Source organism: Narcine bancroftii, chromosome 3, assembly GCF_036971445.1.
Source record: "Narcine bancroftii isolate sNarBan1 chromosome 3, sNarBan1.hap1, whole genome shotgun sequence".
NCBI lineage: Eukaryota > Metazoa > Chordata > Chondrichthyes > Torpediniformes > Narcinidae > Narcine > Narcine bancroftii.
The window spans coordinates 295,731,133-295,754,154 of NC_091471.1; the positions used below are offsets into that span (position 1 = coordinate 295,731,133).

At 43.7% G+C, this 23,022-nt stretch overlaps 1 protein-coding gene across 2 annotated transcripts in view; it reads right to left on the reverse strand.

Annotated features, from left to right (window-relative positions):
* Positions 1 to 23,022, reverse strand: part of ncanb (neurocan b) — a 173,551-nt gene that overhangs the window by 39,172 nt on the left and 111,357 nt on the right. For both annotated transcript variants that reach the window (XM_069928553.1, XM_069928552.1), the window contains exon 8: positions 21,411 to 21,704. In XM_069928553.1, the coding sequence (XP_069784654.1) occupies positions 21,411 to 21,704 (294 nt within the window). The remainder of the gene's footprint in view (positions 1 to 21,410; positions 21,705 to 23,022) is intronic.

A 23,022-nucleotide genomic window follows, 5' to 3' on the forward strand; every position in this document is an offset into this window, starting at 1 on the left:
CAGTCAGCAAAAAAAAGATTGCACATTAAATTTATTGTTGGATTTATATAATATTAAACTAAATCACAGTTTAATATTTATACTAAATAATATATCAAAAGTGATAGCGATTGTTTGAACATTAATTGTCTACGTTTTTAATCATTGTACTGTGATTTTGCATTATCAAGTTTTATTAATAAATGAAAGCCTAATTCATTCCTTCATTGCTGCAATATTTGATCTGTTATTATTCATGTGACAGTTGTAGAAACCAGGATGGAGGATTTGCTTTTGGTTCCTTTTTGACATTGCTGTGATGGATTTACAATTACTTTCATTCCTTCTTGAGTCAAGCTTTTCCAATCTCTCAGCCAAATAGAATTATTCAGTTTATTAATTCTTTTTCAAATATCTTTACTTTTAACTTGGTTAATATGAGTAAAGTTATTAATGTTGTGAGTTGGAATACCCATGATATAAATCATCCTATTAAGTGCTATAAAATATTTATGCCCATTAAACAGGCTGACATATATTTTGACAAGAAGCACTTATCCGGGGAAAGTCACGTGATGAGGAGGAGGTAGAATGTTGGATCCTATAACTCCCGGGAAAACAGAAGAAAATGATTATCTAAATGAAGTAATCAGAGATTAAAATATGAAGGAAGAATATAAGAACAATCCATTTACCTTCTAAATTGCCTCTGAAGAAAAGAAGTATTGTTGCTGGAGCAGATGAAGGTGTTGCTCTTAAGTATGAAGGGAGGCCTTTGATGCAGAGAAATCTCAGAACTGGAGTGATGACCAGGGCCCATCAGAGAGTTTAGTTTCTAGGTACAGCAGCAAATCTAACCAGCCTGCAGGCTGGGGAAGATGGCACCGGGCCATGGAAAGCAAATTCTTTAAGCAAGGACAGACAATCGAATTCAAGTGACGATTAATTCCAGTGACAACAGGAAGGTTTTTTCACAGTTTCGTCAGTTTATGAAGGATTTGAAAAAATACTTAGCAAAAAGTATGGAACAAAGACAAGAGGGAATAAGATCTGAAGAAGTTACTTCAGTGAATGAAAATGTTAAATATGAAACCTAAGGCGAAACAGAAGAATAAAGAGAACATCGATGGTGAATAACAAGAGATGGTATGGGAAAGGTGGAATCATATGAAGATAATGCAAAAAGAAATAAAATATTTAAGATCTGAGGCTAAGGATATGAATGAAAAATACAAGTAGTTAGCAACAAACATGATGTGAGTACAAGAACGAAAGGGTGAGAAAAATCAGGAAGTTACGAAAGGTTGAAAATGTAAAGGAGAAGCTGGAAAAATTGGAGTCTGAAGTTGTGGAAGAAATTGTTGAGAGAAAGATAAATTCAGAAAAAAAATCGATAAGATGGAAAATTTTAGTTGGAAAAGCAATATTAAAATTGTTGGTTTGGAGGATGGAGGAGAAAAGCATGACATGATTAAGCTTCTCCAAAGATAGATACCTAAGGTTCTGAGAGTAAATCAATTTGAAGTTCTAATTAAAATTGAAAAAGCACATAGAGCCCTCAGACCATGGCTGCAATCAAATGAGAAACCTCGCTCAAAATATCAAGACGAGGAAAAGATTTTAACCTTTGCAGTAGAAAAAGTAAGAATAAAGAAAAGTCCACTTGAATATCGTGGTGCAACGGGTTTCTTTTATTTGGACATTACTACAAGTTGTTGGCTAAAAGGAGGCAGTTTAATGAAGTCAATAAAAATAATTGGGAAAAGGGATAAAAGTTTATGTTACATTACCCAGCAACAATGAAAATTGTATTAACGGGTGGGAAAAATATTTTTTTTATGGATTACAAACAGGCATCAGATTCTATGGAAATTTTGCCTTTAATAGGCCGAGAAAATGAGAGGGAATTATTCGGAATGAGGTAATGAATGAATAAATTAGAGACTTTGTTCTGATGTAACACCTGGGAGGTGAAGGGTGCTGGAGTCCATCTGCCGCTGTTCATGGGCTCATTTTGGTAATGGCCCACATCCCACATGATAGAGGGGGTGGTGCTATATTCTTTAGCGCCAATATTAATATATGTCTATGAATGGAGTTATATTAATCATATTGATGTTTTATTTTACTTTAGAGAATTGATTCAAAACTGAAATTTAAATTGGATGATGGAAGAGATAATGAGATTCTTAATAGAGATATGATTAATTATGATTAATATTGGATATATTGGAATTTAATATTTAGAATTGATTTAAAACATAAAGTTTATATATTTGTATTTGTTATAACATGCTGGTTTAAGTAATCTTTCTACAAACTTTTTTTAAATATCCATTCCATTTTCTCTTTTTAAATTTCTTGCAGTTTTTTTGAGGCTTAGGTTCTTTTTTTCTTTTTTTTCTTGGGGTTCTTGGGGATTGGGTAGGTTTGGGGGGGGCCTTCTTTTCTTTTTTTTCTTTATATTGTGGCGGCTCACCACAAGGCAGGCAAACCGGCCCCGCTTGTAAGCCACGCGGCGGGGCAGCCGGCCAAAATGGCGCCGTCAGGGGGTTTCCCTTCCTTCCAGCTCGGGGCTCAGAAACCCGCGCTTGGAGACCAAGTGATGTCCGGATGACGTCAGCGCCCTCCAGCACTGTTCTCAGCCAGGTCCGGGCTGGGAGTATAAGTGCAGCCCAGCAGCCTGCAATAAACTAGTCTGCTCATTAAGCTCAAACCGTCTGGTTGCGAGTGTTATTGCAGGAGTAGTGTAGCCGCCACTACAATTGGTGACCCCAACTGGTTCAAACGTCTTTGAACCCATCATGAGCGAGCCTGGGATCAGTGTTATAACTGTGAAACTGTCTGAATTCTGGTTCAGGAGCCGGAGACCTGGTTCGTCCACGCGGAGGCCCAGTTTCACCTCCGCCAGATTTCGTCCGACACAACCAAATTCTACCATGTGATTGCTGCCCTGAACCAGGCCATGGCCAGATGCGTGCTGCACCTTGTTCAGCACCCACCCGCCGAGGACAAGTATGAGACCACCAAGCAAGTGCTTACCGGGTCCTTCAGACTATCCAGACACCAATGTGCCGCTTGGGTGCTGCACCTCGATACCCTGGGGGACAGGTCCCTGATGGAACTGATGGACGAGATGTTCGGACTCATGGGTGAGCACACCAACTGCCCATTTTTCGAGTGTACCTTCCTCGAACATATGCCCAGGGACATCCGCCCACTGCTTGTTCAGGAGAGCTTCATTGACCTGAGGAAGGTCGCCCAGAAGGCCCAAGATCTATGGCTCACGCAACTCTCGGAAGGATCAGTGGTCCCACAGGTCATGAGGCACGGGAATGACCCCGCCAAGCCCACCCCTAGTGCTGCAGTAGAGCACCCGGCCCCTGCAGGGGGCCCCCAAGAGCATAACCAAGGCCACAGCATCCGCTTCAGGCCTCTGCTTCTACCACCACCGCTGGGGAGCCAAGGCTCGGAAGTGTCGTCAGCCCTGCTCGTTCCAGAGCAACGACCAGGCTAACCGACAAGGACACGGCCTTCTCTACCTGCGGGACTCAGTCAGCCGGCAGTTCCTCATTGACACTGGAGCCCAGATCAGTGTCATACCGGCCACAGCCATTGAATCCAGGAACTGACCTCGCTGCGCCACGGGGTGTTCCACCATATCCTCACCCTGGGCCTGCCGGCTTCCGCCTGACAAGCTCCAGGTAGCGAAGGAGGAGTTTTCGCACCTGTTGGAGCTGGGGATCATTCGGCAGTCCGACAGCCCATGGGCCTCGCCGCTCCACCTGGTCCCGAAAGCCTCCGGCGGCTGGCATCCCTGCGGAGACTATCGATGGCTCAATTAGCCATTACCCCATCCCTCACTTCCAGGACTTTACAGCCAACCTGCACGGCGTGAGGGTCTTCTCCAAGGTTGACATGGTACGTGGATATCACCAGATCCCGGTGCACCCTGAGGACATACCCAAGATGGCCATCATCACCCCCTTTGGCCTGTTCGAATTCCTGTGCATGCCATTCGGGCTCAAGAACGCCGCTCAGACCTTCCAGCGCCTCATGGACTCTGTCAGCAGGGACTTGGATTTCGTCTTTATTTATTTGGACGACATCCTTATCGCCAGCAAGGACCGGGCACAACACAAGGCCCACCTACATGCCCTTTTCTCCCGGCTGGCCGACTTCAGCATTACCATCAACCCGGCCAAGTGCCAGTTCGGAAAAGAGTCCATGCAGTTCCTGGGCCATAACATCACAGCCGAAGGAGCCACGCCCACCACTTCAAAGGTTGCCGCCATCAGGGAGTTCCCATACCCGAACAGCCTCAAAGGACTGCAGGAGTTCGCGGGTATGGTCAACTTTTACAATCGCTTTATCCCGGGAGCTGCGCTCATCATGCATCTGCTGTTCACCCTCATCGCAGCCAAGCACAAGATGCTCACTTGGAACCCAGAAGCCTGCACTGCATTCAAGGCCACCAAGGACGCCCTCAAGAAGGCCGCCATGCTCGCCCACCTGCACACTGACATGCATATGGCATTCTCTGTCGATGCCTCTGCCACAGCCATCAGTGCCACCTGGAGTAGAGGTGAATGGGCATTGGAAGCTGCTGGCATTCTTCAGCCACCTGCTCCGCCCGCTGGAATGCAAGTATAGTGCCTTTGACCGCAAGTTACTGGGCATGTACCTGGTGGTGCAGCATTTCCGCTATTTTTTGGAGGGAAGGACTTTTACCATCTTCACCGACCACAAACCCTTCATCCAGGTGCTCACGATGGCAAAGGATCCCTGGTCGGCCCGCCAGCAGCGTCACCTCTCCTTCATGTCAGAGTTTACCACCGACATTCTGCACAAGGCAGGGAAGGACAATGTGGTTGCCGATGCACTCTCGCATCCGCCCATCTGTGCACTGATGCCTGGCCTTGACTTCGACCAGTTCGCCCAGGACTAGGAAGCTGATGAGGAGACGAGGGCCTTCAAGACCACCATCACCGGCCTGCAGTTCTGAGACCTCCCGACTCTGAGCGGCGAAGGCACCATCCTGTGAGGTATCTCCTTGGGTACCCCACGGCCAGTGGTTCTGCAACAGTGGCACAGGCAGGTCTTCCATCACGTCCACGACCTTTCACATCCATTCATCAGGTCTACGGTCCGGATGGTGGCGGAACGGTTCGTATGGCATGGGCTGCAGAAACAGATCGCGGGATGGGCCAGAACATGCACCCATTGCCAGATATCCAAGGTGCACAGGCACACCAGGGAGCCTGTACAGGAGTTTGAGCACGTCTGGGAACGGTTCAGCCACATTCACGTGGACATTGTCGGGCCCTTACCCGTTTCCCGGGACAACAGTTACCAGTTTACGGTGGTGGACTGCACCACTCACTGGCCTGAGGCGATCCCGATGCTCGACACCTCCACCGACTCCTGCTCCCGAGCCCTGTTGCATGGTTGGGTCACCCGATTCAGCGTTCCGGCTCATGTCACCAGCAATCGGGGCACCCAGTTCACATCTGTGCTCTGGGCACAGTTTGCCAACAGGTTGGGGATACAACTACACCACACCATGGCCTACTACCCGCAGGCCAATGGACTGGTCGAACGTCTGCTCCGACACTTTAAATCGGCGCTCATGGCCTGCCTCACCGCTCCCGACTGGGCGGATGAACTGCCTTGGGTGCTCTTGGGAATCTGCTCCACTCCCAAGGAAGATCTGCAGGCGTCATCAGCTGAGCTGATCTACGGTGCGCTGCTGGAACTACCTGGTGAGTTCGTCAATGCACCTCACAATTCCCAGCGGTCGCCGCATGAACTACTTCCTTACCTCAGGGCACACTTGGACTCCTTCCAACCCCTACCGCCACCCAGACATGGCACCCACCCGACTCAAATTCCTGGCGAGCTGCTTTCTGCAGAGTTCATTTTCGTTTGGCGGGGCCTGACCGCAGCACCTCTGCAGCGACTGTACGAGGGGCCATACAGGGTTATACAGCGTTCCGGCTCAACATTCACGCTGGACTTGGGCGGCAGGCATGAGCTGTTTACCACGGACAGGCTGAAGCCAGCGCACCTCAATCCTACCTCGAGCCCATGGTCGTTGCCCAGCCCAAGAAGCGAGGTCGCCCAGCAAAAAAGAACATTGCCGCCGGTTTTGGGGGGGGGGGGGCTGTGTGGCGGCTCACCACAAGGCAGGTGAACTGGCCCCACTTGTAAGCCACGCAGTGGGGCAGCCGGCCAAAATAGCACCGTCAGGGGTTTCACTTCCTCTCAGCTCGGGGCTCAGAAACCCGCGCCTGGGGACCACATGATGCCCAGATGACATCAGTGCCCTCCAGCACAGTTCTCAGCCAGGTCCGGGCTGGGTGTATAAGTGCAGCCCAGCTCCCTGAGTTCAACCCGTCTGGTTGCATGTGTTATTGCAGGAGCAGTGTAGCCGCTGCTACAATATTTTCCTTTTTAAACTTGTAAAAGCCATGTATGAAATGTGAATGAAATGTATGTAATGTAATTGATTGTATGGCATCTATAAATAATTTTTTTTAAAAAAGAACCACATATCTCTTTGAATGACACTTCGTGTCTTTGTCGATGTTGGAAGCACTTTCCTGCATCTTCTATGGCATAGGCCAGAGGGAATTTGATTTTAATTGACTAATTTATTCCTTTTGTTCACCATAATGTTGTCTTTCCCACAAATGGTCATTTTCTTATTGTTTATGGAAAAAGAAGGATTGCTTTTGCTAATGTTTGATGATCCAGGTTTTTTTAAATGTTTCATTTCTTCCTTACTGGACTTAAAGTTATATTCTCTGGTAATGAGTGGAGACTTCAACTGTCTTAGTCCGTTTGTCTTCTAAAACAGCTTCATTAAATAAATCTGCCTTATTCATTCATTCTTTCTTGCTAAAGTGTGGTGTTTTAGATGTATGGCATTTTCTCCATCCTAATGATAAGGAATTTTTTTTCTAGTATCCATCATACATATTCATGGATTGATCACTTTTTTTTTACTGATAAATAATAAAAATTCCATTTTTAAGTTGATTTAATTAGTTCATGTAAATATGAGCCTATTGTAATTTTAGACCACGCTCCGGTGGTTTTATCACTGAGCTTTCCTGATTGACCTCAATCTGTTAGACTTTAATTCAATTATACTCTCCAATTCAAATTTTTTGAAATTTATGTAGGAACAAATTGTATTTTTCTTTGATAACAGTTCTTATTCGGAGGTTTCTAGCTTAATTGTCTGGAATTCTTTTAAAGCTTATATTAGAGGACAAATTATTTTGTATAGGGCGAAAATGAAAAAAAGAGACTAATGCTGAGAGGATTGCACTTACCAATCAAATAAAGCTTTTAGACCAACAATATTCCCTTACTCTGAAATCTGAGATATTTAAAAAACATATTGAGCTTAAAACTAAATATGATTTGCTTTTGACATCCTATCGAAACACAACTTTAGAAAAGTTAAAAGTCAATTTTATATTCACGGTGATAACCAGGGTAAACTTTTGGAAAAGCAGCTACAAGGTTTAGCTGCTAAACGTTTTATTCTGGAGATCCAGATGGAAGATGGTAGTGCTACCACAGACCATGTAGCAGTTAATGAATCATTTAGACTGTGGTGGCCCCTCACAGCTCGGATGCCTCACAAAATTAAGGACAAACGCGACGATCCAGCAGGCTGCACAAGGCCCACAGTGCTCCAATTGGCCACAACTGAAAGAGCCTAACTGACCTATCAAGGAAAGTGGATTGCAAATGCACCAATCAGCGCTGAGGGGGCTTTGATCAGTGCACCTCAGTTTGAGAATAAAAGCAGGGCTGGGAGCCCAATAAAGCTCAGGTTTAACTGGGGTTCGTGTCATTCTTTCTGGGAACAACATGTTCTTTCTGAGCTAACATGCTTACAGCTATAACCTCTCTTGTGCTGCAGGCTCTGCAGAGCCATAGCTTGTAGCAGTTAGCTACAAGACAATATTATTTTGATCTTTATAAATCTGATTTTTCATTGATAAATTTTCTGGACCGTTTGACAATACCTACTCTTTCTTTGGAAGAACAATCACAGTTAGGATTTGGTTTCAGTTTAGAAAACATTTTAAACTCTATAGGTTTCATCTTGTTAGTCCTATTCTATCAATCTACATTTTTCAAGCTTCTTTGATGGACTCAGGAATGGTTTAGATTAGGTATTAAATGTTTTTATGATTTATTTTTTGATAATAACCTTGCTATAGCTGAGCAACTTTCTCCTAAATTTAATTTACCAAATTCTCATTTTTTTAGGTATTTGCAAATTAGGGATTTTCTCCATTATCAAACCTTTCACAGGTTCCTGTTATGAATTGAAAGAAACAATTTACAGTCTTCAACTATCTCAGAAAATGTTAATATCTGTTGTATATGACGTTCTGTTGAAATCAAGGCAAGCTTCATTGGACAAAATTAAAAAGATATGGGAGCAGGATCTCCATATTTCAATTTCTGAAGAATCTGGGAATTCCATTTTTAAGTTGATTAATACATCTTCTCTATGTGCCTGTCACTCACTACTACAATTTAAAGTTGTGTATAGAGCTTATATGTCAAAAGTTAAATTAGCTCATATTTATCCTAATGTTAGCTCTCTTTGTGACAGATGTAAGAATGAGGACGATTCTCAATGTTCTGGTCTTGTCCATCCCTAGTCAAATATTGGGAAGAGGTTTTCCATATTTTATCAAATACTTTATTATTGCAAACTTAACACCACATCTGCTAATGGCCTTATTTGGGATGGTTGAACAGAAAGTGGTGAAATTGTCTTCATCCCAACATCATATATTAGCCTTTGCTTCTCTTATTGCAAAGCAAGTAATTTTAATCAGATGGAAAGATGCCTCCTAATCAATGTCACATCTAACTTTAGAGAAAATAAGATGTTCAAAGAGTGTTTTAAATTTAAATTTTTCTAATTTTTGGGGCTCCTTTTTGAATTACTTTCATAACCTTTAGTGGGAATGATAATTATGTAACGTGATTCTCATGGATTTGTATTTCTTCTTATTTATATCAGTCGTGAACTTTATATTGCCGTCCAACTTCAGAATGGTTTAGAGCTTGGATTATATAGAATCATATTTTTAATTTTTTCCCTCTTTTTTCATTTTTCTTTTCTTTTCAATATATCCTTGAATTAATAATATTGTATAAGGTTAAAAAAAATCTGTTAAAAGTTTGCTTACTTTGAAACAGCTGTATTAGTGTTATGCATCAATCTTTTTTCTCTATGTATGTATAATTATATAAAAACTAAAAATATTGAAAAAGAAAAAGACAGTTTTAGAAAATTTATAAATTGCTTTGAATGAAATCTTAACCAAATGAAAGGGAGAAGATGAACTTGTTTCTGTAAATTGAGTTGTAAAATCAAAATGCTGGAGGAACTCGGCAGGTTTTGCAGCGTCCGTAGGAAGTAAAGATGTATTACCAGCGTTTGAGGCCTGAGCACTTCTTCAAGGTATCTTTACCTCCTGTGGATGCTGAGTTCCTCCAGCATTTCTATGTTTTACCACAGTCACAGTGTCGGTCGAAGGGTGGGGGCTGTGGGCCAGGGAGGCAAGGCCAGAAGGACCCTCATTAAAGCTCTGCCTTGGGCCTGGGTGATAGCTAATCCACCACAGTCCAGAGTTAAAGTACTATCTGGAGCAGAGATCATAAAATTAGCAGGTTGCTTTAAATTCAACCTGATGCATCTGACCAAATCTGGCCGCTTGTGTTTTCAGATCAGAGGAATGGCATCAGAAGTGGCCTCCCAGCAGTGCCCACGCCTAGCAATGGATAAAGTCCCAGGCACATCAGTGATTTAACCACTGCCATGCTTCAATGATGGACACCTGCCCCTAAATCTCTCTGCCACCATCCCTCACCCTCATCCTAAGGGACACTCCTTCAACCCTCCCTCTCACTAACATTTGGTCACCTGCTTTGATATCTGAAAAGGTATCAGTTTGATAACACTTGACATGACTTACTGTTAAAGCCTTTTTCAAGATTGAAACTTTGTGGTTGTTATTGGACTCAGCAGTGGGTATTGTTGCTTCCACATTACAGGAAAGGGGTTCCCATTTCAAGCTTTTATTTACAGGTTTTCCTTGTGGATTCTTGTCTGTTCTGTCCAAGGTGAACAGTTATTATTCAGCTAGGAGGAATACAACGAAGATTCACAGATTGGAGGGCTTAAATTATAAGAGACCAGCAGAGTTTACCCTCAGTGAAGGAGGCTGAGACATGGCCTTGTGGAGGTTAATAAAGCCACAGGGAGCATAGATAGGGGAGGTAGGCAAAATCATTTTCACAGAGTGGGGGAGTTGAGAGGGCATAGATTTAAGGTGTGAGGGGATAGATTGAAATGGCACCTGGGGCAACTTTTTCAGTCGGTGGAGGGAGGGGGTTTGGTCTTTTGAACAGCTGGCAGAGGCTGGGAAAACCAGTGTTTAAAAGACACCACATGTGCAGATATGTGGATAGGAAAGGTTTAGATGTATAGGGGTCAAATGCAGGCAAATGGGATTAGTGTAGAGCAGGGTTTCCCAAACGCTCACGGAACCTTTTTAGGGAGCACCTGGAAATGGTGGAAGCTCTAATCTTCATGTACCGTTTGTTCAAGTATTAGTGCTCCTTCATTATTACAATAATGAGAAACACAAGTAATGATAACAATGAGGAATGTCATCGTGGAATATCGGTAAAATATGGCCAGTTTCTTCATGAAGAATTCGGATTCTCATTGGTTAAAAATGATGCACTAAGTACCGTCTGCACTGCTGACATCAGGCCTCATGATGCCCTTTTTTTTATTTCTTGGGGAGGAGTGTACACTTTACTGCCAACCCAATGTACAGCAGAGTGACACAGCCACAAGAAGGTTTGAGCAGCTACTGCGGGCAAATGACCCCCAAAAATTTTTACAAAGGATGAGAGGAGAATAGGCAGAAGCCCCAAGCCCACAGTCTGCACAGAGTAGGGGAAGGTTATTGAGGGGACGAGAGTGACGCGATGGAAAGGTATCAAAAAATTATTTCTGCCTGCCAAGAGCCATTACTATTAAAAGGAGTCGAAAGGGCATCAATCATCCAAGAAGAGAAGAGTGAGCTTCCTCGACAACTATCGCCCTAACATCAACTGTGATGAAATGCTTTGAGAGATTAGTAATGTACCTAAGCAAAGGACAGGACTCACTTCAATTCACCTATTGTCACAACTGCTCCACAGCAGATGCAATATCACAGGGCTCTCCACTCATCTCAAAAATAGCAACTCATACATACGACTGCTCTTCCTCGACTACAGCTCACTCTTGGACACCATTATTCCCTCAATGTTGGTCAAAAGGCTCCAAACCCTGAGCCTCTGCAACTGGATCCTTGATTTCCTCATTGGAAGACCATAGTCAGTACAAATTTGAAACAATGTCTCCTCCTCACTATCAACACAGGGGCACCTCAAATATGCATGTTTAGCCCACTATATACCCATGACTGTGTGGCCAGGCACAATTCCAATTCTATCTACAAATTTACAGTTGTCAACAGAATCTCAAATGGCAATTGGGAAGTGTACAGGAGGGAGATAGATCAGCTCGCTGAGCAGTGTCACATGCACAACTTTGCTCTCAACGTTAGCAATACCAAGGAGATGATTTCAGGAGAAAGTCAGCAAAACACGAACTCGTGCTCATTGAAGTCTCAGTAATGGAGAGGGTCAAGAACTTCAAATTCCTGGGTGTCAATATCTCCAAGGATCTGTCCTGGAGCCTCCATGTTGATGAAATCATGAAGAAAGATTGCAAGAAGCTAGACTTTGTGAGGTGTTTGAGGAATTTTGGTATGTCACCGAAGACTCACAGTGGTTTTCAACCTTTTTCTTTCCACTCACATCCCACTTTAAGTATTCCCTCTGCCATTTGTGCTCTGTGATTATTAAGGGATTGTTTAAGGAGGTATGTGAGTGGGAAGGGAAGATTGAGAATCACTGTTTTCATCGTGCTCATTATGTGCACTGTTTCAGAACTCCAAAGGAAGTGGGCCAATGACAGTTTTTCTCAAGCAAAATATTTCAGTAAAAATAGGGTGTCAAACTCAAATTCACGGAGGGCCAAAATTAAAAATTTGCACTAAGTCGAGGGCCGAACTAAATATTTATTGAAAATTTTCAACAACATCTGCATGTTTTCTCTTCTTTCAACATATGTAATGTTAAACTTTAGGATATAACTTTAGGAGGATAATGTTACAGGTCAGGAGTAGGTAGCTCAAGTTCACCCTTTGCTTGACCTGAGGGAAACATATTTGGTCCCTGTGGAGATGTAGTCAGCATTCACAGGCTGTGTCCATTTTGGCCTGCATCAGGACTCAGAATTTCCTGCTCACTCCTCAGGCTCTAGGCCTCTATTCACCCTCAACCCACCATCCCTCTACCTGACCAGTCCTTTAGCCAACCCCTCACTCCACTCGCTCTGCCTCTACCCACCCCATCCTATACACGCCCCTCTACTGCCTCTCCCCTCAACCTGTTCCTCCCTCTACCCGTCTCTCACCCTCTAATCACCCCTCCCCTACTCGCCCTGCCCCTCCCCTTTTATCTCTTCCCTATCCACCACTCCTTCTACTCATCCCTCCCTCTAACTGCCCCTCGCACCACCATAACTTCCCCTGCCCATTACTCCTCACCTACACCCTCTGCCCACCCCTGCTTACCCACCCACTCAGGCCCAGCGCGCTGCCGATCAGCCTTTGCGGACAGCCACCATCTCTCTCTTCATGTGCAGGGCCGAACCAGCCGTCCCTGGGGTCCGCGCGGGTGCAAGCGCTGAAGGCCGTGGCGACCGGGAGAAGTGCGCTCGCGCTGTGGAAGGGCCGTCCGGTGCCAGTCGCGCGGGGCTCGCGCTGCCCGGGGGCTGTGCGCAGCCTGCTATGCCCGTCGCGCCAACAGGAAATCACAGGCGCTCGCCAATCCGCCGCACCACTCGACAGGTGGGAGAAGTGACTGGTTGTGCGGGGAGCCTTCCAACTGGCTTGCCGGCTGATGACATCGACAGACTTCTCGTGTTACAATTTCTCGTGTTACAATGGGGAAGGATGTGCAATGAAGGGGGAGGATGGTGGGGGTAACATGACCAAAAAACAGCATCGGCTCTCGCTGCAGGGCGGGCCACCTCTAATACATTTTTGAAATGATCTTGCGGGCCGAATATAATTATATCGCGGGCCAAATTTGGCCCGCAGCCCAGAGTTTGACATGTGTGGTCTAGAGCATTCTCAACCTTCCCTTCCCACTCCCATACCACCTTAAGTAATCCCTTACTAATCACAGAGCACTTAAATAGGAATTATTTAAAGTGGTATGCGAGTGGAAATAAAAAGGTTGAGATCCACTGCTCTCGAAAAATTCTACAGGTGTGGAGAGTATTCTTATTGGTTGCATCACTGTCTGGTACAGGGGTACCAAGCTCAGGAAAGAAATATCTCCAGAGGGCTTTTAACTTGGCCTGCAACATCATGGGCTTCACTCCATCGAGGACATCTACATGAGATGATGTCTTAAGAAAGCAGCCTCTATCCTCAAGGACCCCCACCAGCCAGACCATGCCCTCTTCACTCTGCAACCAACAGGAAAAAGGTATAGGAGCCTGAAGACTCAACAGCGCAAGGACAGTTTGTTCCCCGCTGTCATCAGATTCCTGAATGAACAATGAACCAAAAACACTGCCTTACTATGACTTTTCGTGCATTATTTTTATTTATTTTTGTAAGGTGGTTTATATGAATGTTTGCACTGTGACGCTGCCACAAAGCAACAAATTTCATGACTTATTCATGACAATAAAATCTGATCCTGATTCTGACTATGGTTTGGTCACCAATAAATTCAACAAACAATTTGCTAGACATGCCATGCCCAGAAAGCAGTGAGTGTGGGTTAATGCAGACAAATGCTTCAGATACATCAAAGCATTAAAAAGCAAAGCTTTCTCAGCAGCTCCTGCAGGCAGGTCACTTCACTTAATTTTTTTAACAGAGGTTGTAAAGTAGAAAGATCTATGCCACAGATATGAAGATCAGACCCTTCCACCTGGTGTGGATGTGAGGGAGCAGTTTCTCACTGTGGGGTATCAGCGAGAAGTCACAACAAGCAACTGAGAACGAATGGAAAGTGAGATTTGGAACCAGAACTGTCTCAGGCAAGGCAGAGACATTAAATTTCTGGGTAAAATAGGGTTAACCAGACAATTTGCATGGTTAGCGCCCCAGTTATGTGGCTGTTTGAAAGGGTCCAACCATGTCAACCCCGTCGGAACCCAACCGGGTCCCTGACCTACCTCAGAGGTAGTCAGGGAACCCAGTTAAACTTACCTAGATCTCGTCCATGACTGATTTGAAAATTAAAATGGCTGACCCACTTATTCCAGTGACATCAGCACTTGCGTTCTTGAGTCTTCTCAACATCCGGCAGTGCTTCCATTGAGTGCGTTATGCATCATTGTGGGGGCGGGATGCCCCCTTTAATCGCCAGGTTGGAGATTTCATGGGTCGATCCACCTGCAATTTGAAAGGTACTTCCAGGACCTTTGCCCCAGTAATCGCACCCAGGAGGGATACCCAGGTGCTGCAATTTGAAAGGGGCTAGTGTAGCCATCTACTGAGGTCAAGGGATAGTGACTGTGCCCTGAGATGTATTAACACTTGAACCCCACCCCCAATGCACACCAGCTCCTCCCCTCCTTTTCAATGCTGCCACATTTGCACTGCCCAGTTTTCACACAGCTATGTAAAAATTAACAAGCTCTTCCTTAGTTAAGTCACCTTTGTTTATCGTTCATACCATGCTCGCACGGTAAAGATGAAATAGTGTTACCCAAATGGAAATGATCTTAATAAAGTCTCCAATATTATGAATTATAATAAACATTGAATTGCAATGAAAGGGATCACATATAATGACATGCCCCAGGCCCCTTTTAATTTTCCTTCACAGCTGCTCAGAGAGTGATTCTCAGTTCCTTGATACCCTGGGGCATTCAGGAAGCTGGCAAACCTGCTCTCACTTTGTGAAACTTATCAATCTTCTTTGTTGGATATGCTGTGGTTTTATATCACAGGATGAAGACATTTTTTAAGCAGATCACATTGAGTCATTCAACTTCCAGCTTGATCCAGCACTGTACACAAATCATAGCTGAATGAAAACCCCAGCATCCCTATGCTATTGTGTGTCATGGCACGGAGCCTGAACTAAAGGAAGAGTGGCCACACAGCCTTCAAGCAGCATTGATTTGTTTCCAGATCAGAAACATCTAGGGAGGGAATATTGTCTGATTCATTTCCTGGCTTGTACAGGATGGCTAGCACAGTATAAAAGACTTGCAAGGGAAAAGCCTCATCTCAGATTGACAAGAGGTTTTTCATTCAGATCTGAGCCACACAAGGGGTAAATCTATCTATCTGAGCTCAAGGGAATTACATCACCAATCTCCACCATTACTATCCCAAGGATCACCTCCAAAGGAAAAGAACCACCAATAACTTCAAAAGCACAATGCTGGAGAAACTCAGCAGGTCCAACAGTGAACTTTTGTTCAAGTGGATCTGAGGTTGCTCCAAAGCAAACACAAATACAGCTGCAAAAACAAACTTTGAATCACTTTCCAAAGCTTGACCATTCCGTTACAGCAAGAAGCACTGCCACGAGCTGCTAACTTACTTGGGCGGCACAGTTGGCATAGCGGTAAGCCTTCACTGCACCAGTGAATAGGACCAGGGTTTGAATTGCATGCTATCTGTAAGGAGTTTGTACGTTCTCCCCATGTCTGTGTGGATTTTCCCCAGGGGCTGCGGTTTCCTCCCACCGTTTGAAAAATACCGGGGGTATAGGTCGATCAGGTGTAATTGGGTGGCACGAGCTCATGGGCCAAAATGGCCTGTTAATGTGTCGTACGTCTAAATTTAAAGCTTTAAAAAATTAAAATACTACAATGGAGACTAACAATGGAGGCTTACAAAATCACCTTATTTATAATTTATAATACCTAGTTTCTGGAAAATACGAATAGACTGCTCAATAAAAGTACATATTCCTTAGAATTCTCTTGGCATTTGTCAATTAGTTTCACACCACTCTACTAAATAAGGAGTTTCTTATCAGTTTCCAAGCTGGTAACAAGAAAGGAATGCAGCTCAAAAATGCAGCCACCCTTTTCCTTTCCGGTTACCATTTTAAACCTACAGTTACCATTTGAAACTTACATTTTTATATATCATAAAATCTACTTTATCACTTTATGTATTTATAAAGATACATACCCAACATTTTGGGCTTGAACCCTTCATCACAGAATGAGCAAATGCAGGCAGGTGTCCAAGAGGATTGGGGGGAGAATAAAATGGAATTAGTGTAAATAGATGGTTGAGTGTTGGGAATGACTTGATTGGCTGAAAGGCCTGTTTTGGTCTATGACTCTAGAACTATGAGATTGTTGACGAACCAAAGGTAAATCCTGATTGCTCCAGAGTGAATGGATAGCTTACTACTTGCTCAAGATGTGCTAACATTGTTCATAGCAATCTTCTTCATATCTCATCCCTTTATGAGACCAGGCATGCAGAATTAAATAATCCATGTTAAAGGAATTATTCTATTTAGAATCAAGAGTGTTTTCGCGTTATCTTTTTCCTTGATCCAATTAAATTGTTCAATTTGTGCCAAATATTCAAAATATGCTTTATTAATGGTGCCTCCTATCCAGCAGAAATAAATGTAGTATCCCATTTGTATATAAAGTCTTCTGCCACTCTCTCTCTGACTTTGTGCACTTCAATTTCCACCCACGAAGGCTTGTCTCTTCCTTAATTTCATATAGTAATATTTAAAATTTGGGAGTTGTAAACCTCCCATATGATATGTCCAATTTAATATTTCTATGGAGATTCTGGCTAACTTATCTTTCCAAAGACACTTCCTAATTAATTTATTCAAATTTTGAAAAAATTTCTGCAGTATGGTATTGGAAGAGTCTGGAAAAGATATTGTAAACATGGGAATACATTCATTTTGATACAGTTCACCCTTCCAATCAGTGTAATTGGGAGAGTTACCCAATTATTTAAATCTTATTCAACTTTATTAAGCAAGGGGAGATAGTTCAATTTATACAAGTTTTGTAAATCATTATCTACTTAGAACCTCAAATATTTAATCCCATTTATTGGCCATCTTAATGGTGTGTTTCTTTTATATGCTGCATAGTCCCCATCTGTTAAAAATATGATCTCACTCCTATTCTAATTTATTTTATACCCAGAGAACCTCCCATAATTTTCCAATTGCAAATGCAGTCTTTGTAGGGAAGTCACAGGTTCCGTCAGATATATTCATATGTCATCTGCAAAGAGACTGATCTTGTGTTCATCTTGGTTCACTCTAAACCCCTTAATGTTTGGATCCTGTTGAATGGTTTCTGCCAAAGATTCTATGTCCAATATGAAGCGGGCTGGAGATAGTGGACATCCTTGTCTACTGGACCTAGATAGTGGGAATGTCAAAGGTATTTGACCATTGGTCACAACACTAGCCTTTGATTCATTCTATAGAGCTCAAATCCAATTTATAAAATTATGACTCAATCCAAATTTCTCCAAGACTTTAAACAGTCCCACTCCAATCTATCAAAGCCCTTTTCTGCATCCAAAGCAACTGCCACACTAAGTTCACCTCTTTTCTGGGCCAAATGAATGACACTAACAGTCTTGTTACATTATCTGCTGACTGCCTTTTCTTCACAAATCCAGCTTGATCTAGGCAAATATTTAGGCAAATATTTTGCCAATCTATTTGTCAAGGCCTTAGCCAGTGAACTACTTGTCCGTGAACTACTCTTTGCAGATGATGCCGCTTTAGTTGCCCATTCAGAGCCAGCTTTTCAGCGCTTGACGTCCTGCTTTGCGGAAACTGCCAAAACGTTTGGCCTGGAAGTCAGCCTGAAGAAAACTGAGGTCCTCCATCAGCCAGCTCCCCACCATGACTACCAGCCCCCCCACATCTCCATCGGGCACACAAAACTCAAAACGGTCAACCAGTTTACCTATCTCGGCTGCACCATTTCATCAGATGCAAGGATCGACAATGAGATAGACAACAGACTCGCCAAGGCAAATAGCGCCTTTGGAAGACTACACAAAAGAGTCTGGAAAAACAACCAACTGAAAAACCTCACAAAGATAAGCGTATACAGAGCCGTTGTCATACCCACACTCCTGTTCAGCTCTGAATCATGGGTCCTCTACCGGCACCACCTACGGCTCCTAGAACGCTTCCACCAGCGTTGTCTCCGCTCCATCCTCAAAATCCATTGGAGCGCTTACACCCCTAACGTCGAAGTACTCGAGATGGCAGAGGTCGACAGCATCGAGTCCACGCTGCTGAAGATCCAGCTGCGCTGTATGGGTCACGTCTCCAGAATGGAGGACCATCGCCTTCCCAAGATCGTGTTATATGGCGAGCTCTCCACTGGCCACCGTGACAGAGGTGCACCAAAGAAAAGGTACAAGGACTGCCTAAAGAAATCTCTTGGTGCCTGCCACATTGACCACCGCCAGTGGGCTGATAACGCCTCAAACCGTGCATCTTGGCGCCTCACAGTTTGGCGGGCAGCAACCTCCTTTGAAGAAGACCGCAGAGCCCACCTCACTGACAAAAGGCAAAGGAGGAAAAACCCAACACCCAACCCCAACCAACCAATTTTCCCTTGCAACCGCTGCAATCGTGTCTGCCTGTCCCGCATCGGACTTGTCAGCCACAAACGAGCCTGCAGCTGACGTGGACTTTTTACCCCCTCCATAAATCTTCGTCCGCGAAGCCAAGCCAAAGAAGCCAGTGTTTTATATTCTGTACTTAACAAAGAAATCGGCCTATATGATGACGGTTTCAATGGACATACAAGGGCAATTAATGTCATTCAAATAGTTATAAAATAAATACAATATCCAGAATCATATAATCTTCTGCTACTTTCAATTAAGAGCTCTTTTTTTGGAGATAAATTAGGACCGACCATGATTTTACCAGAGTGCAGTGAAATGGGGTTTCTAAATCAAAAGGGGATCACAAAGAAATTTACATCAATAATGTACTTTCTACTTCAATCGGGCACTCCTAAGCAAGAGTTATATAAATCAAAACAAAAATGGTAATCAGACTTGAATATCAGTATTAATGTTAAGACCTGGTCCGATTTATGTCAGGATTGCATGACTAATACAATTAATGTTAGATATAGACTGGTGCAATATAACTTTTTGCATCAGCTATATCATTCCCTGCAGAAATTGAATGAATTAAATTCTAATATAACTGATATATGTTTTAGATGTGGGGAAGAAGCAGGTACCTTCTTACATTCTACATGGTCATGCTCTACACTAAAACCCTTTGGGGAAAATTTAAGATGCTCATTGAAGCAGATTTTTTGGAAGCAATTGCCACAAAGTCCAGAATTGTTTCTTCTAGGAAATATTTGAGACTGTGTAAGTACGAATTAGAATTTTTTAAAAATTGCATTAGCAGTGGCCAGGAAATGTATTGGAGTTACCTGGAAGTCTGGGAAAGCAGAAATGCACAGCTGCATTCCCCAGGAGAAAATTACTTACAATTTAAGGAAAAAAATACAATATGTTTTTTTAGGTATGGCAGCCATATTTACAAATACAGGGTTGAATACTTACACTATTTTTGAATTCTCTTTCCCCTTTTTCTCCCATTTTTGAGGTAGAAAAAAGAATTGGACTTTCTGAACTAGATACTCAATCCAAACAGTCCCTTTTCCTTTCTTTCTTTCCTCTATCTTTTCTTTTCTTCCTTTTATTCATTTTTAAAATTATTTCCCTTCTTGTTCTTTTCTTCCAATTTCTATATTCTTTTCGAGGGGTTTTTGTTTGGGGGAGGAGGGATGGGGGTCTTATCTTTTTTGGAAATTTGGAAAATCTGTATTAATGATTCCTTTTCATTTATTTTATATATTTGTGATGGTTAATTCTTGATACTTGTTTGAACATAAATCTAAAATAAAATATTCAAAAAATGATGTGCTAACATTAAACTCCTGCAAGTGACCCCATTGAACTTTGAACTAAGTGTGAATGTTCCTGGTGATTATCATCTATTTGAAGATACGCATGGAGATGTACTTGTCACTAGCCTCAAAGGGCCTAGAGCAATGAGGCACGACATCTAAAGTCACTAAGTTTGAGTAAACCCTCGTTTGCTCAGACAGACCCATGATGCGCCCTGGACAGACTTGGCTGATGGAGGTAATGTTGGTGACAGAGACTGTGTCAGTGTTTCTGTCCTGGAGAATAAGACCTGATGCAGGAGATGTGGATGGAATAAATAATTTCTTCATCACAGACCAGCTAAAAATCTCCCATTCTATGAAGAGGTCAGGGGCTGGGTGTAGTGTGGTGATGCAAGTCCCTGACATCACTTCCTGACATCACAACTTTTCCAGTATCCACAAAGCAGGAGGCAGGAGTGTGATGCAAAGACCCTCTGCTTGCCTCGATCAGTACCCAATATCCACCTATTCATTCCCCGATCAGCAGGACTGAGAGTGCATCACTCACAAGAGACAATGAGTGACATACTCCAAGAGTACCTCCCAAGCCATGACCTCTCCCACAAAAAAGGACAGTATGGCAGTTGCACAGAAACACCACCACCCGCAGTTTAACTCCCAATCATACACCACCCCAACTTGGAAATATATCACCATTCCTTCATTGTCATTGGTATTCCCTCTCCAACACTGTGACCTCCTTCACCAGACCTGGAGCTCCCAGCCCAATACCATGAACTCCTTCTCCAAACCTGATCTTTCACCAGACCTGGAACAACATGGGAGTCCCTTCGCCAGCGGAACTACAGCTATTTAAGAATGCAGTTCATTGCCTCTTTCACAAGGGCAGTCAACAATTGGCAACACATTTTGGCCCAGATAGCAACATCCAGATTCCATCAATAAATAAAAGGAATTTTGATCATTTTGATGAAGGCAACATCTTACTATATGATCCTATTAAAAAGGAAGCTCAGGACCCTCCAAGTACATTACATTCCAGGAAAGCCTGACTTTCTCATCCAACATCCCACAATTCAGCCTGTTGTTTTCTGCAGGGACAACAGGATGACTGTAAAGGTAGAATTTGCACCTTCCACTCTGTGTGTTTTGGACATATCCTGAGATTTTTGACATTTGAGACTATAACACACAGGCAAAGCAACTTTGAGTTGAGTATGGCCACAAACTAGTTAAATCAGTCCAATCTCAACACTCCACATTTTACAGAATTACACTTTTGTCTTAGCTGTGGAAGAACAGAACTCTGAAATCTCACCTCTGTAACAGTAAGCATCGAACTTTGAACCAGGGTCAGGAAAGGCTGTCCTGTTTGGGAGCTGATAGATTGTCCTTACTCCTGGCATATCCCCACCACAATTCCTCCTGGGAATATTGATCGGATAACGCACGCTCCCATCGGCCAGCCATCCGGCATCACAGCGGTCCAAGCCTTGATTCCAGGCCAGGTAAAGTTGGCCAGTGGTTGCTAGTTCTGCCCCCAGGGACTGGCAGTGATGTCGAGCCTCGGTCAGGTTCATCTTCCATGTGGCTGTTTCATGAAACACAGTGCCTGTGGACAAAGAAAGCTAGGCTCTCAGTCACCATCACAGCAATCTTTTCACAGGCAGAAGATCCACCCTCTTAGGACAGCCCAGGAGTCACCTTGCATCCCTCTGACTGATGTGGTCCAACCTCAGCAATCAGTCCTGGGTCCTCAAGGCAACCACTATTTAATGTTGTTCTGCTTTGCTTTCTCAGCCAGAAGGCTCCCATTCCCTCACTATCCAGATAAGCTTGCTTGCAACTTCTCCCCTTGGTTTCCCTGATTTTACCCCTTCCCCACCTCCTAGCAACTTCACCACCTTTTTTGTCTCCTTTTCAGTTCAGATGAAGGGTCTCTGACCTGGGATATTGAGCTGTCACTCTTCCCACAGATCATGCCTGACCTGTTGCTTCTGCTGTTATTGAGTAGGAGGCAGAGAGATGCAACTCAAAGGTTGGCCTTATAATAATGGAAACATTCAGCCTTGTTCCTCATGTGTGGAAGATCCGAAATCATGTTGAGTGGAGATTCACACGGTGGGTCAGTGACCAATTATCAGCAAACCAATAGCTCTCACGAACCATGTCATCCAATATGCAGCCGAGTCCGACAGGCCGAACTCTTCCAGCCAATCATAAAGTTGCATTTTACAGAACTGATGTGCAGTTACCAGCCATGGGTCAGGAACTGCCACCCTCCAAAGAGCACAGCATGACTGTCTGGGCTGGCAGTCCCAGTTGATGCTGAGGTAGTTCTACACTGTCAGCACTGTCAACTTTCACATATTAGCTCTGGCTGAGCTCTGAGGCTGATGTGAAGGGGAGCAGGGGACATCCCCAGTAGCCTCGACAACATGTGTTCCTCAGCCAGGACACCGGGTATCCTGAGGCAGTGAAAGATGTTCTAACATTGCTTTCTCTCCCTTTGGAAAGGCCTTAATGGAAATGGAAAGAACAGTATCCTCTGCCCTAATCTCAAAAGGTCAAGCCCAAGGGTGCAGTGATTGTTGAGAGCTCAGATATCCTGGCCACCATTGGCAGTTTCAGGTTACACCAAGATGCTTGTCCTCAGCTAGTGCTGGAATTTGGTGATCAGAGGTCTGAGGGTCAAATGTTCAGGCCTAGTTTAGAAAGATCTAGTCTAATTTCCTCCACAATGAGGGAACTCTTAGTGTCAATGACTATAGTCTTATTCCAGGGGAGATATTTGGCAATCTCCATTCCCTTGATTAAACACAGCCATTCACCAGTGGCCAGATGAGGCACATTTACATCAGTATGACTGGTGCTTGATGTTCTAGATCTGGGAACTCCTTCCCCAACAGCAAAAACATCAGGAAAATGCC